Source organism: Ammodytes marinus (genome assembly GCF_949987685.1).
Source record: "Ammodytes marinus genome assembly, chromosome: 12".
NCBI classification, from domain to species: Eukaryota; Metazoa; Chordata; class Actinopteri; order Uranoscopiformes; family Ammodytidae; genus Ammodytes; species Ammodytes marinus.
Genome location: NC_137216.1, coordinates 568,387 through 585,553, shown reverse-complemented (window position 1 = coordinate 585,553; position 17,167 = coordinate 568,387). Strand labels below are relative to the sequence as shown.

Sequence of the window (17,167 nt, the reverse complement as noted above, 5' to 3'; positions counted from 1 at the left end):
TTTACTTTTCATTGTGTAAAGTTTTAATGTGGTAGGAGTAAAGGTCAAAATTAAGCCTATGCGGATATACAGTGCTGCTTGAAAGTATGTGAACCCCATGAGACTTTGGGAATTTTATTTATGTTAACCATTATTAATTCATTTTTATCAATACCAGTATTTTTATATGAAATAACAGATGTTTCAATTGTTAAAACAGACTCGCGCAGGTAAACACAATCACGTTGGCCAAATTGAGTGATGAAATGGACCAATGTAATGAGAGATCTTTAGGGACGAAATTGGGCGGCATTAGATAATACAGATATAAAACCAGGTCAGTTTAGGCCCACCAAAGTGAACCCATTCAGGTCAGTTAGCCAAGAGTAAAGGAAATCTCAGAGGATCTCAGGAATAGAGTTGTGATGTTTCAAATTTGTCCGGAGACAGCAATAAATTGATTTAAAAAAAAATTGAGCTCCATCGGTCCACCATGAGGCAAATCATCTACAAATGGAGAGCTTTAAGAGTGACTTAACATCTGCCTTGAAGTGGACTTCCTTCAAAAATATCCACAAGCGCCACAAGAAAAGTGATTTTTCAGTTAAAAGCCAACCCAAACATTACATGTAGTGATTTGCAGACCTCTCTTGTAGCATTTGGGAAAGATGTGCATGGTTTCACAATAAGAAGAAAACTCTGTCAACATAGCTTTCATGGGAGGGTTGCTGAAGAAGCCTCTGCTCTCAAAAAAGAACAAAACTGCTTGTCACAACTTTGCCAGAGAGCACCTGGAGATACCTGCAGTCTTCTGGAAGTCTATTCTGTAGACAGATTAGTCCAAAATAGAACTGTTTAGTCATAACCAAAACCGCCACCAAGAGAACCTTCTCCAAAGTGAAGAACAGTGGTGACAAATGGTCTGCAAATCTCCAGGTGTAATGTTTGGGTTGGCCTTTACCAGAAAAATCACTTTTCTTGTGGCACTTGTGGATATTTTTGAAGGAAGTCCACTTCTAGGCAGATGTTCAGTCACTCTTAAAGCTCTCCATTTGTAGATGATTTGCCTCAAGGAGGACCGATGGAGCTCAAACTTTTTTTAAATTAATTTATAGCTGTACCCGGACAAATGTGCAGCATCACAACTCTATTCCTGATCCTCTGAGATTTTCTTACCCTTTTTAGGTGTCTGACCTGTATGGGTTCACTTTGGTGAGCCCAAACTGACCTGGTTTGATCTCTGTTTTATCTAGTGCCGCCCAATTTCTTCCCTAAAGATCTCTCATTACATTGGTCCATTTGATCACTCAATTTGGCCCAACTGATTGTGTTTACCTGCTCGATTTAAGCAATGCAGTTCAGGGTTCACAAACTTTTGCACATACAAAAGTTGGCAAATCAACTTTTGTTTTATCTGTTTTAACAATTGATTTTCAGAAAAGAAAAATGTTGAATTGATAAACAAACATCTGTTATTTCATATTAAAAATACTGGTATTGATAAAAATGAATGATTAATGGTTAAACTAAAAGAAAAATCTAAATTCTCAAGGGGTTCCCTATACTTTCGAGCAGCACTGTATTTTGGGTAGCCTATATTTGATTAGTGTATAGCTCATTTGCATATTAAATTAATTTTCAAAGAAACTTGTAATACAAAAAATGGTGTATCACAGACCATGCAAAGCACGATGCAGATGTGCTCATTGTCCAAACTGCCCTTGCCTTTGCCAGAACAAAAGACACAGTCTCAGTAGGTGATGACACAGACTTGTTTGTACTCTTGTTGCATCGTGCTGATCTGAATGCACACAAGCTGTTTATGGCACAAGAACCAAAGAAAGCAACAAAAACAAGACAGATACAGTATGGTACTTTATGCACCATACTGTATCTGTCTTGTTTGTGTTGCTTTCTTTGACAAAGGAGTTTCTTGGTTCCAAGGTGTGTGACGATTAGTGTATAGCTGATTTGCATATTAAAATTAATTTTCAAAGAAACTTGTAATACAAAAAAGTAAATTTTCATGGATACTTTCCTAAAATCATAATTAAGCGTAATTTTAAAGGTTTTAATGAGCAAGCCTTTTTAAGTGATCTCCGTCATAGTGACATTCAACTGACTACGGAAATTTCGGATGTTGAGTTAGCCTTAGACTATTTCATCAATACTTTCACCTCAATTATAAACTAGCATGCGCCCCTTAAAAAGCATAGAGTAAAAAATAGATCAAACCCCTGGTTTACAAGTGAACTGTCTGATTTATTTTCCGAGAGAAATAAAGCATGGTCTCTAGCTAGACGCTCTGGAGATAATACCAATTGGACTATTTTTAGACACTTTAGGAATAAGTGCACAGCCATGGTCAGGAAAGCCAAATCCGAATATTACCTTGAATTAATCTCCGACTGCTACTCTAACCCTGCACTATTTTGGAAAGCTGTGAACTATAATAAGAACAATTCTAGCACAGTTCCCACTCAGATCAAATTAAATGGTCACACTCTCAATGATCAAAAAGAGATTGGCTTAGCTTTTAATAAACATTTTGTAGCTGCTGGTCAACTCTTTCAGAATGGAGGATGTACACCTTCTACCACCAGTAGTAACGTACCGCCTGTCTCTCAAACTCCTATTTTCAGCCTTGATCTTCTTCCCACAAGTGTTGTTGTAGATGCACTCCTCGCTATCAACCCCAAGAAGTACATGGGAGAGGACAATTTGGACCCGTTTTCAATCAAGCTTTCTACCAGTGGCGGCTCGCCCATAGAGGGCGATAGGGCGCCGCCCTCCTTGAGCCATATCAGCAAAAAACGAAAATATAATAATGAATAATAATGATGTTTTTTTTTTTTTTTTTTGTATTAATAATCATAATTTATGATTTCAATACAGTTTTTACCTGCATCTAAGTCTGAATATCATTGTACAATCAGCGTCTGTGCTCTGTACCGTCACTCTGGGGCGATGTCGGGCTGGTTGAAAATCGCCCCCAGCGCTCTCATAGACATCAATGTAAAACTTTTTTTTTTCAAACTGCAGGCCTCGCAATGCAATCTCTATGGGTTCCGGGGGTGCTCGCCCTAACGTGTTGTCGTCATACGTACAGTAAACAATAAACCAATTACAGTGACTGATACAGTCACATGTCCAGTATGCAGCCCAGAGCGGTCATATTCAAGACCAACACAACTTTATATCAACTCAGGCTAGGCTGGCAAGCTACTTACTTGATCGGACTCGGACTAGGTCTTTCCCAGACAAAATGTAACCATCAAGCAAGTATCTACCAAGATGGATTGGGGGATCTTATAAACGCGGATTTTCACGGGGCTCGTTTGAACGGCTAACGAGGCTAGCAGGATGCTAATGCGCTAACGCTCTGTCCTGCTGCCGCTGCATGATGATATGGACTGTATACTGGCTTTTTATCCATCCTGATGGCAGCACAGAGACCGCATGGATAACTTTGGGTGTCACCCCTATGCATCATCTCTCAGAAAAGGTAAAACAAACATTAAACATCAATCTGCATATACGAGCCAGCGCCGTTCAACAGCTGATCGGCTATTGAACGGCGATCAGCTGTTGATCGTCGTTTAGCTGACAGCTGCTTTCACCGTCCGACATAAACCCGCCTACCAAGTGCTGTAGACAGTAGTAACCCAAACCAATGTGATGATTAGCACTGTTAATGTTGCACATGCTATGCCAGCATCCATTTTTGTCTCCTAACTTTTAAAGGAAGCCTATCTGAGGAGCACACTGGTAGATGACAAGTTATCTGTGATGGCCACAGCCGGATAATTAAATCATTTTAGAGCTAAAATAATTTTATTCAAGAAATTAACTAACTTAATTTCCAAAAATACTGTACAGTGCAATGCTTGTCTAATGTTGCCAGAGTGGTTATGCCAGATGAACAGGAAAAACAAACAGTTAAATGCAATATGACATTGTCATATGCTATCTGATTTAGGTTAATTTTGGGTCATATTTCCCATCATGGCAACAATTGCCCCCCCTGAGATTATTGTCAGGAGCCGCCACTGCTTTCTACACATATAATATCAAAACAAATTACCCATATTTTTAATCTTTCGATCTCCTCTGGAATAGTTCCTAAAATTTGGAAAAAAGCTCACGTAATTCCTTAACATAAAGCTGGTGACAAAAATAATCTTAATAACTACAGGCCAATTTCCAAACTCCCATGCCTCGCAAAAATTCTAGAATCACTTATTAATAATCAGTTAAAAACATTTCTAACTAGTGCTTCCATTTTGAGCCCATTCCAATCTGGTTTTAGGGCAGGTCACAGTACTGTCTCTGCTGTGACTTTGGTTGTAGACAACATTGTTACAGCATTAGACAAGAAAAAGCACTGTGCAGCACTTTTTATTGATCTTTCAAAGGCCTTTGATACTGTTGACCACCATTTGCTTTTACAGAGGCTGCATGACATTGGCTTTGATCATTCTGCATGTAGCTGGTTTAGGGATTATCTCTCTGATAGACAGCAGTCAGTTAAACTGGGAAGATACCAATCTGAGTTTTTAACTGTTACAAATGGTGTCCCACAGGGCTCAATTTTAGGTCCAGTTCTTTTCACAATTTATATAAATAACATTGTTTCATCGCTAAAAAACTGTCACGCCCATCTATACGCTGACGACACAGTACTGTATTGCATTTCCGATTCGGTGCACCAATCTATTCAGAACCTACAAAGCTCTTTTAACACCCTGCAGGACTGTCTAGTGGACCTCAGGCTTGTTCTAAATACAGACAAAACCAAATATATGTGTTTCTCCAGAGCAAGAACTACAACTTTTAATGATTTTAATATTTTTACAAAGAATGGATTTTTAATTGAAAGAGTCACAGAGTACAAATATCTCGGCATCTGGTTAGATGATAAACTCACTTTTAATTTTCATATAAAAAATCTTGTTTGTCGACTACGACAAAAAATTGGCTATTTTTATAGGAACAAAACCACCTTCCCTTTATTTAGTAGGAAAAGGATTATTGAGGCAGTTTTCATGTCTGTCCTTGATTACGGTGATGTGGTTTACCGGCATGCATCACATTCATGTCTTAAACTCCTGGACTCTGTTTTTCACTCTGCTTTAAGGTTCATCACAGGAGATGCTTATGACACACACCATTGTCTTTTATATGAAAAGGTTGGGTGGTCCTCCCTTAAAGAGAGACGTGACGCACATTGGCACATTTTTATTTACAAAGCCTTGACCAGGAAGCTTCCTCGTTATTTAACAGAAATGCTGCAAATTTCAGATGGGCTTTATCAGACCCGCTCCACTGACATGCTTATGCTTTATGTCCCACAAGCCCGGTCTGAGCTGGGAAAGACAGCTTTTAGCTTCAGTGCCCACGACTCCTGGAACAACTTACAGCAGCAAATTAAACTAAATACCTTCATATCTTTTAACCAATTTAAACAAACTATCTTAAATCTGCCAAACTCTACCTGTAACTGTTTTAATTAGCCTATATTGTACTTTCACCCATTTAATTTTAATTGCTGCCACTCTTCACCACTATGTAAATGTTTCAATTGTTTTTTTTTCTCTTCACCTGTTGTTGTGTATTTGATGTTTTTGCATTGAATATTGTTTATGTATTGTTGTTTTTCCTTTGAATTTGCTTTAAACTCGACACCATTGCAAATGAGGGTCACCCCTCAATTGGTCTCTCGAGGATAAATAAAAGTTAAATGAAATGAAAATGAAAATTGTGTAAAGTTTCATTTTGATAGGAGTAAAGGAAAAAATAGCCCTATTGGGTTGTATTGTTGTCTCGCCTTATTGACACACATCTCGGATTGATGAGAATTAAACATATTTCCTCAACTAGATTTCTTGGGACTTTTAGTAAGTTCTGGACACCTCATGGAAATGATCTGAGCTGAAAAAATTTATTTTACAATTAAATCTATATTTGGCCCCAAAATGCCTTACTTTTCCTGGCCTATTAGCTTTGATAGATGTGGGAGAACTTGTTTTGACTAAACCTTTTCTCTCTATTCCTCAGCCATCATTGGTTCACCCAATGTCTCTCTCCTTTCCAATGGGGCTAGTATTGATGTCATCATTAAAGATCCAGTGTTCACAGTGTCAGCGCTGAGGAAAGTTTACATCGCCACCTACAACATCACCTACTGGGAGTATGGCCAGAAGGAAAAGGTGGGATGCATTGTTGTAAGCATTGTTGTAAGCACTGTTAAAAGCGATCTCCCCACACCGCCACCAGCGGCATATAATAATATACTTTATCTTGTTCATTGCTAGTGCAAGACTGCAATTCTGAAATGCCTGAATAATTTCAAGAAGTGGTGCAGTAATTTTTATGTACAGTAGATCAATTGGAAGACAATCTGGTCCTGCCATTTTTTCCGAATTCATACTATTGAATGATTGCCCAATTTCTTCTTTATTAATTTCCTTAATCCATATCTTCTATATATTAATTTGGGATATATGATAGATACAGTGCATACGGAAAGTATTCAAAGCGCTTCACTTTTTCCACATTTCGTCATGTTACAGCCTGGAATAACGCTGGATTAAATGTATTTATCTCCTCAAAATTCTACACATAACACCCCATAATGACAATTTAAAAAAAGTTAGTTTGAGATTTTTTCAAATGTATTAAAAATAAAAAACAAAGAAAATCAGTTCTACATACATTAAGTATTCATAGGCTTTGCGATAAAACTCAAAATGAGCTCAGGTGCATTCTGTTTCCACTGATCATCCTTGAGATGTTTGTACAGCTTAATTGGAGTCCACCTGTGGTAAATTCAGTTGTTTGGACATGATTTAAAAAGGCACACATCTGTCTATATAAGGTCCCACAGTTAACACTGCATGTCAGACCACAAAACAAGCATGAAGTCGAAGGAATTGTCTGTAGACCTCCGAAACAGGATTGTCTCGAGGCACAGATCTGGTGAAGGGTACAGAAAAATATCTGCTGCTTCAAAGGTCCATATGAGCACAGTGGCCTCCATCATTTATAAAGCTTTGCTGCGTACAAAAACCTTGCGTAGACAGGCAGAAATGTGCGGTCAAATGTGCGGTGGCGAAACGTTGGTATTTATAGAAAAATTATTTGCGGAGAAGTGTTCGTATTCCCACGCCACTTTTCGACCATGTGTAGAGCTCCCGCAAGGTTCTCCCAACTCTGGGAATCAGCGACACTCAATGGAAATAAAGCTCAGTCATCGGAAAACACACATATTACTGTGAAATGCTTGGCACCCAATATATTTAATCAATTATATGTATAAGCGTATAGTTGCGAATATGTTGTCTATGGCATGCAGTTACACTCAACAAAAATATAAACGCAACACTTTTGTTTTTGCTCCCATTTTTCATGAGATGGACTTAAAGATCTAAAATTCATTCCAGATACACAATTGTACCATTTCTCTCAAACATTGTTCACAAATCTGTCTAAATGTGTGATAGTGAGCACTTCTGCTTTGCTGAGATAATCCATCCCACCTCACAGGTGTGCCACATCAAGATGCTGATCTGACATCATGATTAGTGCACAGGTGTGCCTTAGACTGTCCACAATGAAAGGCCACTCTGAAATGTGCATTTTTTTGCTTTATTGGGGGTCTGGGGACTCAGAACCAGTCAGGATCTGGTGTGACCACCATTTGCCTCATGCAGTGCAACACATCTTCTTCGCATAGAGTTTATCAGATTGTCAATTGTGGCCTGTGGAATGTTGGTCCACTCCTCTTCAATGGCTGTGCGAAGTTGCTGGATATTAGTGGGAAGTGGTGCACGCTGTCGTATACGCCGGTCAAGCACATCCCAAACATGCTCAATGGGTGACATGTCCGGTGAGTATGCTGGCCATGCAAGAACTGGGACATTTTCAGCTTCCAAGAATTGTGTACAGATCCTTGCAACATGGGGCCGTGCATTATCTTGCTGAAACGTGAGGTGATGTTCATGGATGTATGGCACAACAATGGGCCTCAGGATCTCATCACGGTATCTCTGTGCATTCAAAATGCCATCAATAAAATGCACCTGTGTTCTTCGTCCATAACAGATGCCTGCCCATACCATGGGCCACTCGATCCACAACATTGACATCAGCAAAGCGCTCACCCACACGACGCCACACACGCTGTCTGCCATCTGCCCTGAACAATGTAAACCGATATTCATCCGTGAAGAGAACACCTCTCCAACGTGCCAGACGCCATCGAATGTGAGCATTTGCCCACTCAAGTCTGTTACGGCGACGAGCTGGAGTGAGGTCAAGACCCCGATGAGGACGATGAGCATGCAGTTGAGCTTCCCTGAGACGGTTTCTGACAGTTTGTGCAGAAATTGTTTGGTTATGCAAACCAATTGTTTCAGCAGCTGTCTCAGTGGCTGGTCTCAGACGATCTTGGAGGTGAACCTGCTGGATGTGGAGGTCCTGGGCTGGTGTGGTTACACGTGGTCTGCGGTTGTGAGGCCGGTTGGATGTACTGCCATATTCTCTGAAACGCCTTTGAAGACGGCTTATGGTGGAGAAATGAACATTCAATGCACGAGCAACAGATCTGGTTGACATTCCTGCTGTCAGCATGCCAATTGCACGCTCCCTCAATGCTCTATGGCATTTTGCTGTGAGACAAAACTGCACATTTCAGGGTGGCCTTTTATTGTGGACAGTCTAAGGCACACCTGTGCACTAATCATGATGTCAGATCAGCATCTTGATGTGGCACACCTGTGAGGTGGGATGGATTATCTCAGCAAAGCAGAAGTGCTCACTATCACACATTTAGACAGATTTGTGAACAATGTTTGAGAGAAATGGTAATATTGTGTATCTGGAATGAATTTTAGATCTTTAAGTCCATCTCATGAAAAATGGGAGCAAAAACAAAAGTGTTGCATTTATATTTTTGTTGAGTGTATGATGTAGGTTGATTTACCTATCAAGTAGGTCTATACATGTTTTGGTTATATTTTTAAATTGAATCTTATCTACTCTATAATAGTATCATATCACGTTGGGAGGCTTGTCCGTGAGTGGCCAGTGGGAGAGCAAATAGTTTATATTTTTATGCGGTGTGTTAAAGTAGTTTTGTACAAAGTTAAGGCCAATAAATATTAATTAAAACTGTATATTTCGTTAGATAAACTCATGTTATGAATTTAACAAATTATTATATGCATCTCTTTCCCATAGCAATTCACCCTGGAAGTTTTAACTATAATCTGACGTTGTTGGAAATGTGTGGATCTCACAGAAGGGAAACAATGCTCTGGAATAGACTACAATGCATTATTTCACTTCTCACAACACATTTTATATAGGCCTACACACAGTAGGCTACTACAGGTACGCTAATACGTGATATTTCCCCTTTTTTCCTTTAACGCTTTGTTACTGCCCATTCAGTCCACACTTGCTGCAGCTTTCACCCCTACAGTATATTCTCAAAAACATGAGGAAAAACTTGCTGCTTGAATGGTACTATTAATGAGGAATTAGTCAAACATAAACAAAGCAGTAGTCCTTATGGTGCAAATGTTTTCCCATTTTAATAAGTTTCCAAACCTGGAAACAATTCACATCAAATTCCATTTCAGTCCAGACTAAAAAGGAACCTAAAGAAGGCAATACTGGAAAAATATGCCTTCATTTGTTTTGCCTCCATGCTTTGCATTTTGATGGGTGTTTTGTCCCCGCAACAGAGCCTTTAAGGCAGCGCTGCCCCCCGCAGTTAGAGTTAGGGCATAGGGCCTTCCAGGCAGATCTGCCTTTTTTTCTTTGGAAATCTGGCCCTCTCGTGAACGATGGTAAACTATAGCCCCTTTTACACAGCCAGTGAAAGCCGGGAATATGCCGGCATTTCGGCCCTCCACCCTGCTGTATAAATGCGACCGTTGCGGAACGAGGGAAGAAAGGTGCGAGAGATTGTTCCGGGAATTTTACTACCTCGGGGGGGTAGTAAGATTGCCGACACAATCAGTTCCGCCTCTCTGTTTAAATGCGGCCAGCTTGTTGATGCGGAACAGAGGGGCGTTTGACGTTCCATAGCCTACGTTCTAAACATGCGACCATGTTAGCAGTTGAAGGACGTGTGTTTAACATTAACCACGGCGGCCTGATGTCCCGTAAAAATCACCAAATAAAAGGAATGGCGTATAATCTAGCTGGTCATAAGGTCCGCTGCTCAATCCAAACCCCCACGCTTCATATTGCAGAGTGTATGAGTCTATTTCTGCCCAGGGGAAGTTGTACAATGGGTAAGCTAGGCTAGGCTGGGACCGGATCGCCGCCGCTATTATTATCCTAAATCTGAGCGTATATCCACATTTTATTTCTGTCTACACTATAGTAACGTGACTTCACACACTGTGTGTATGTGTATGTCTGATTGGCAGATCTCTGCCCTCACAAAGAGACTCGCTCACAGCCAAACTGTCACACAAACACACACACAGACACGGCAGCCTGATGTCCCGTAAAAATCACCAAATAAAGGAACGGCGTATAATCTAGCTCAGGGGTCTCCAAACTACGGCCCGATTTTAAAAATATAATGTAACATGGCCCTTTGAATTTTTTTTTCTTGCATTTCTTAGTTAACCCACTAGTGCAGGGGTGTCAAACACTGATTGATTGGCCCGTGGCACATTTTAAAAATATAATGTAATATGGCGCTTTTAATTTTTAAATAATTTAAATGCACTCATTATATTACAGAGAAATATGTCCCATAAAAGAAAATGAGCAACAAGCCCATCCCAGAGGACCCTGCATAATATTTAATTTTAAATTAATATTATTATGGAAAATCTATGTTCTCCAATAGCTTCTAATTCATCTGACACAGTGTCTCCATTTCTTTTTCATACAAAATTCTTCAGATTTAGCCTCTTTATTTCCCTCTCAAAGTGCACCAGATTCATGCATTTCACTTTAAAAAATCTCCCGGGGGGGCATACCCCCGGACACCCCTAGGAGGGTCGGGACCTCGGCTGGATACTATTTTCATCAGGCCCCCAGGATGCTGCCTTCTCCGAGCAACCAGCATGGACTAGTGGCCAACCCATTAGTACTGCATGCTGTGAATGGGGAGCTTATTTTCCATGGAGCCCAGAGGCAGATTTTCCCGTCCACCCCAATACAACGGCGAACAAGATTGTGTCTCCGCAAATTTTTTCTGGATATCAATCATAGGCTCATACTTATCTTTAGACCATGTACTAATAAAACTGAAGTTTTCTCATCTAAAAACGCCACCTCAAGCGTTTTATTAGCCCAACGGCTTTCAACGTCTTTCAGTTTGTTTTCGCGGGAGGAGGAGGGGTGGGCAGCCGTGGCCAGCTGAATAGAGTCGTAGTGAAACAAATGTTTCGGTTTTCTGCTCCGGCCTCCGAGAGGGCTCAGTGTTTCTTTATAGGTCCATGACTCTTTCAGTGCGAGGCTCCATTAACTTCTCGTGTCTGAGGTTTTTCCTTTTACTTAACATGAAGGACGTTGATGATTTTAGGCATGTGACTTTTTAACATTACTCGCCGAGGGATTTGTAGACTGGTTCAGCTGTTAGTCGCGTGAGCTCAACTCTCACGTTCCTCTGCTTGCGATCATTGCGATTCACCATATATTGATCCATTTATTCAAAAGATCCATAGGCAAAGGATGGGTGCATTACGGGATCATGTACAAAAACTAGTTGCTCATCCAGCGGCAGCCTCACTATCACCTCCAGCTGTGCTGATGAGCTCTAATAATCTCTAAGGGTACTATGCCATTTGCGCTACCCATGGTGTGGAAAACACCAAAACACATCAAATGCCTGTAACAGGCACGGATGTATTGATTAATTGAATGATTATGGGAGTCCTACGTAATTTTTATAACATTGTTAGTGTAATATAACCATTTCAGTTACGTTGGTTTTTAATTTGCAGTTGCTTGTTACGTATGACAGTTAACAATGTTGTGTATTGTAATTAATTATGTTGGTATAGGCTACTCCAACTTCGTTGCTGTTCCCATTCTGATTAGGCAATTGCTTTGACAACCACACATTCGGTCTTATAATTAAACTTTAAAAAGCTCACTTTGGCATTTGAACATTTGTTTGCTTTATTTCAATAGAGCACTAAGAACTTTGCTCACTACCTAACAGCACACGCTACGAAAACAGCGCTAACCCACTAGCTGGTTTAGCTTACATTAGCTAATAGTGCTGCCCTGATGGCAGGAGGAGTCTTCGTTTAGAACTTGTGAATCACTATATTACTTAACAACAACGGGATGTTATTTTACGATTACATACAGAGAATCATCGGGGATATGTAATGTATACTTCCATGGTAGATAAACAATACAACTGTGCTCGTCTCCGCTTAGCTTCAGCTTAGTTTACGGCATGGACATATTAGACTGTTACACTGCTTTCTTCATCCAAGAACGTCAGTGAAACGTGCACTGCGCGTCACGCTTTAGGGGCGTGTTGGCACCGTGTACCGCGGAAGGAATACTTCCTGTATGGTTGCCCTGCGCCAATGAGCAGCTTTCAGAGGAATGAATGGCTTCAACGTTCCAACGGTTTTCAGTCCGCTGTCCATTTCTTTATAGGTCCATGATTTTCACCCTGCTGGACATTGGACGCAAAGGCAGAAAACACTGGGTGTATCATTGGCATATAAACAAGAGGGGAAATGTGTCTGTTTAATGTGCAAGGAAAGTGTTGCCGTGAAGAAGGATTACAATTTACGAAGACACTATGAAACTAAACATCAGAGCAGCTACATGTCCTGATAAATGTGTTATTTTTGTAAAGTGGCCCGGCCCTTCGTAGATTTTTCTGTATGTGGCCCTCAGTGAAAAACGTTTGGAGACCCCTGATCTAGCTGGTCATAAGGTCCGCTGCTCAATCCAAACCCCCGCGCTTCATTTTGCAGAGTTTATGAGTCTATTTCTGCCCGGGGAAAGTTGTACAATGAAGTGGGAAAGCTATTGCTATGCTAAGCTAGTCTGCGACCGGATCGCCGCCGCTATTATTATCCTTACGTCTGAGCGTATATCCACACTTTATTTCTGTCTACAGTAGGCTAACGTGACTTCACACACTGTGTATGTGTATGTGTAGGCTATGTCTGAATGGCAAAGCACTGCCATCACAAAGAGAATCGCTCACAGCCAACATGTCACACAAACCCAGACACAGAAGTGAAGCAATGAGCGGATTGATTTTGTCAGTTCGGTTAACAGTCCCAGTGATGTTGGACTCAGCGCTTAGCAAGATCAACTTGCACATCGTGGGGACAGTAAAATACGGCCCTCTTACTGCAAGCTCCAGCACTTCTGCTCTCAATTCACCGGCCAGTGTTGTTGTTGTAAAGCAGCTGACCGGCGCGGCGCTAAATGTTTACGTCACACCTGACGCTGTTAACAAGCACCTCTTTCATTCCGGAACGCTGTGTAAAAGGGGCAACTGATGCACCAGCAGGCCGGCGTTGCCTGGTTCTGTGTAAATAACACAGAAGCAAGCAAAGCCCGCATATTGGAGTGATGTTGTTCCGTCAATATGCCGCAATCTCTGTGTAGCGAAGGAAACTGGTGAATGTAGCTTACCGCGCTGATTTGCTTGTAACACTGGTTTCACTTCAGAGGTGTCGGCCAGAACACCACTTATGGCCAAAGCATCAAATTATAAGCATGAGACTAGGAGAGGAGGAGTAGGGTTTATCCGCTCTTTATTTCTCTTCTTTTACAGACACCGCAGCACACAGCTCGCGGGAAAAGAACAAAGGTTTCGCTCGCGACGAGCCGTTACAACAGCTGTTATTGCGACCCTCGTATCGGGCCGTTAAACTTGCATAAACTATAAATTATAAAGCGATCGTGACTGCATGTCCCCACTCACACACGGGCGATTCCAATAAGTCCAATAAACATGTTAAAACTGTAGAATGATCGCTCACTGCGGCAACATACACGCTCGGACATCTGACCGAGCGAGAGGAGAAAAGGAAACCTACTAAAAAGACTCTCCCGCCGACTGACGTCACGGCCCCAACTGACAGCTACCCACACTAAACAAAACACAACCCAACACACCGTAAGAAATATCAAACACTTTGGGGCCTTTTCTACACTCTGTGTAAAAGGGGCTTATGAGAGAGCGCTGTTCACCAACGCCATAATAAACACGTTCACAATAACGTTCATCAGGCAGAAATACAGTACGTTCAGTTCACGTTCGCCCCAAATATGAACGCGTTCAGGCAACAACCCTGATCAGTGACAAGATCAACTGCGCGGATCACGTCACATACTTTCATCGCAGTGTCTCGCTGTCTTCACGTCTTTAACATGTTGGCGACTTTCTCGCTATATTTGCCAACGTTCCGCCATAGCGAAAAGGCTAGTTAGAGACCCTTGACCCCTAGCAACTTTTTTTTTAACCATGCTCACGAGAGCAGAGTAGCGACTGATGGCGTCTCCTCCTCTTCACCGTTGACAGCACTCACTCACACGGCCAGTCAGATAGCAGCCCACAGCCACCTGCAGCAGCCAGCAGACAGACAGCACCGTGTCGGGTCTGAGGAAGAGCTGCTGGGTGAAGTTTGTAAACACGTTTGTTTTATAGGTCCACATTCAATAGGCCACTGCATATCTATAAAAAAGAGCTAACGTTATAGTTGTATGGCAACAAAAAAAGTTATTAAAGTGAGTTTATATATGTAAATTGGCCTACTTAATCTTTAAACAACCTTGTCAGCATTTTCTATTCATTTTGCCTCTTTCAGAATTGTATATAATGCAAATGAGTTGATTACAGTGCGTTCCAAATTATTATGCAAATTATATTTTTCTCATATTCTCCTAAATAGTCGATGCAAATGACAGTCAGTATAATTTTCAAGTCATCAACCGCTAGAGCAGTGGTTCTCAACCTTTTTTGAGCGAACGCCCCCTAACCTTACCGAGATACTCTAGCGCACCCCCCCCCCCCCCCCCCCCAAATGTCCAATATGTTTTGGCTACATCCTCTATCAACAATAAAATATATTTTCTGTGCTGTTTTGGTTTCTTATAAGGATTATTAAAAAAAAATCCCAATATGAGCCTGTTCTATGATAAGCAGATTTAACCCACTGTCAGGTGGCTGGTTGCATAAAAAGAAAAAACACTATCAGCATTGGTTGTAATCTATTTTTTCTTTTTAATCAATAGAAACATTGAACGTAGGTAACAACATGTGTCATTTTATAATGGAAAAAAACAGGTGCACATCACGTGAACAGCATGCACATTGTATTAATTATGAGGTGAATAACCGTTAACTGTTCAACCAATCACAAAACAGAATGTTTACGAGGCCTAATTAGGCCTATTTAAGTTGGGGATGTAAAATGCAACGGTCATTTTGTGAAGACGCTCAGAGCAGCTGGATAATAAATTAGTGAGAGCCCTGCGGTTGGTGGCCCGCTGCCAGCGCCTTGACGTTGGGACACTGAGACGTCAATTTCAATCGAAGAGCACCAGAGCTGACCAGGTTGAGACGGTTGCGATATTTTGACTGCATGTGCAGTGCTTGGCTGAATCCCTGCTCAACGAGATAGGAAAGCGAGGAGGAGAAGGTGGACTCTCTCCCACAACAGAGGGAAACGCTGTCCGTGTGCTATCCACAATGCTCGCCAACCAGAAGCAAAAAAAGTAAGCTGATTTAAAATGTACTTAATGTACAATTTACTAGTTACTTTTTAACAGCGGGAGGGGGCAGGGGTCTCTTCTGTTTAGGGCATTCTATATATAGACAAGGGGATATAAATCTCAAACTAGTTGTTTAATTAATGCAACTCTTTTACAAATTAAAGTGCACAAATTAAACAAATCATGTCACCACACATGTATGGATGTATACTGTGTCATTATACTTTAGATAAGCAAATAGTCTGTTAATGGGGCAACCGTGGGAATGAGAATGTAACCGGTCAACAGACCTAAACAGACTGCAGCTGTAGTTCTAATAATGTAATTGTGTACATTTGATCTAAACCATGGAAATTGCAAGGTTAGGCTGCTCGATTTTGACAAATCATAATGGATTGGATTTATATAGCGCTTTTCAAGGCACTCAAAGACGCTTTACAGGGTTACAGGTTCCATTCATTCACACACAGTCATACCAGTGGTGGTAAACTACCATAGTAGCCACAGCTGCCCTGGGGCAGATTGACGGAAGCGTGGCTGCCATTCAGCGCCTACGGCCCCTCCGACCACCACCTCAAACATACAGCAGTCATACATTCACACGAGGCAAGGTGGGTGAAGTGTCTTGCCCAAGGACACAACAACCATGACACAGGTGGCAGAGCGGGGATCGAACCGCCAACCCTTGGATCATTGGCTTAACCACCTGAGCCACGGTTGCCCCATAATCATGATTATTTTGATTGACATTGTGTAATCACAATTATTAGGCAATTATTCATTGATTTAAGAACTGCAACATGCACTTATTTAACATTTGAAACCATGACTTTTGACTTTAAACATATCCTAATTAAACTGAAAACAAGGAAAATGCAAATAGCCTAAGTAAAACATATTTTTTCTAATTAAATAAAATAAGTGTCAAAATCAAAATAAACCGTTGCAAATGTTGTTGATAGGGCACTTCATTTGCTAGCAAGAATGTGAGGGCATATTTTAATGTATATCTCATGGAGCTGGCTGGATAAGCAAGTTGCATTGTTTTGTAGGCTACAGTGTTCTTAATTGATGACTGTTGTGGTGGCAAGAGTCAAGGAGCTTTAAACTTCCTGTGTTTTTTATTCCTTTATTGCTTGGTCATAGACCACTTGGATTCGACATAAAGTGAGTAGGCTACACTAATTGGTCGTGATGTTTTGAGGTGCAGCTGGGTCGCATATGACTTTTTTTCTCTCTCTCTCACGGTCGCGCATGTCATCTGACTCGCGTATCCGCGCATGACATATCTTGCACATTGTTTGAGTCTATTACTTTTACCTTTCTTCTCGAGCAATGGTTGACTTTCTGCCATCTTCTGGAAGTTTTTCAAAGCTCCCGGCAACACGCACCGTCTCCATCCTACTCTGCACTGTTAAGGTGAAAGCTAGGTGAGGGAGGGGCGGCAGTGGCGAAG

General features: G+C 41.2%; 1 protein-coding gene across 1 annotated transcript in view; it reads left to right on the top strand.

Moving 5' to 3' along the window:
- LOC307258244 (interleukin-10 receptor subunit beta-like) overlaps positions 1–17,167 on the top strand; it is a 113,420-nt gene that overhangs the window by 16,580 nt on the left and 79,673 nt on the right. The window contains exon 4 of the mRNA XM_080037726.1: positions 6,037–6,188. Within this exon, the coding sequence (XP_079893852.1) occupies positions 6,037–6,188 (152 nt within the window). The remainder of the gene's footprint in view (positions 1–6,036; positions 6,189–17,167) is intronic.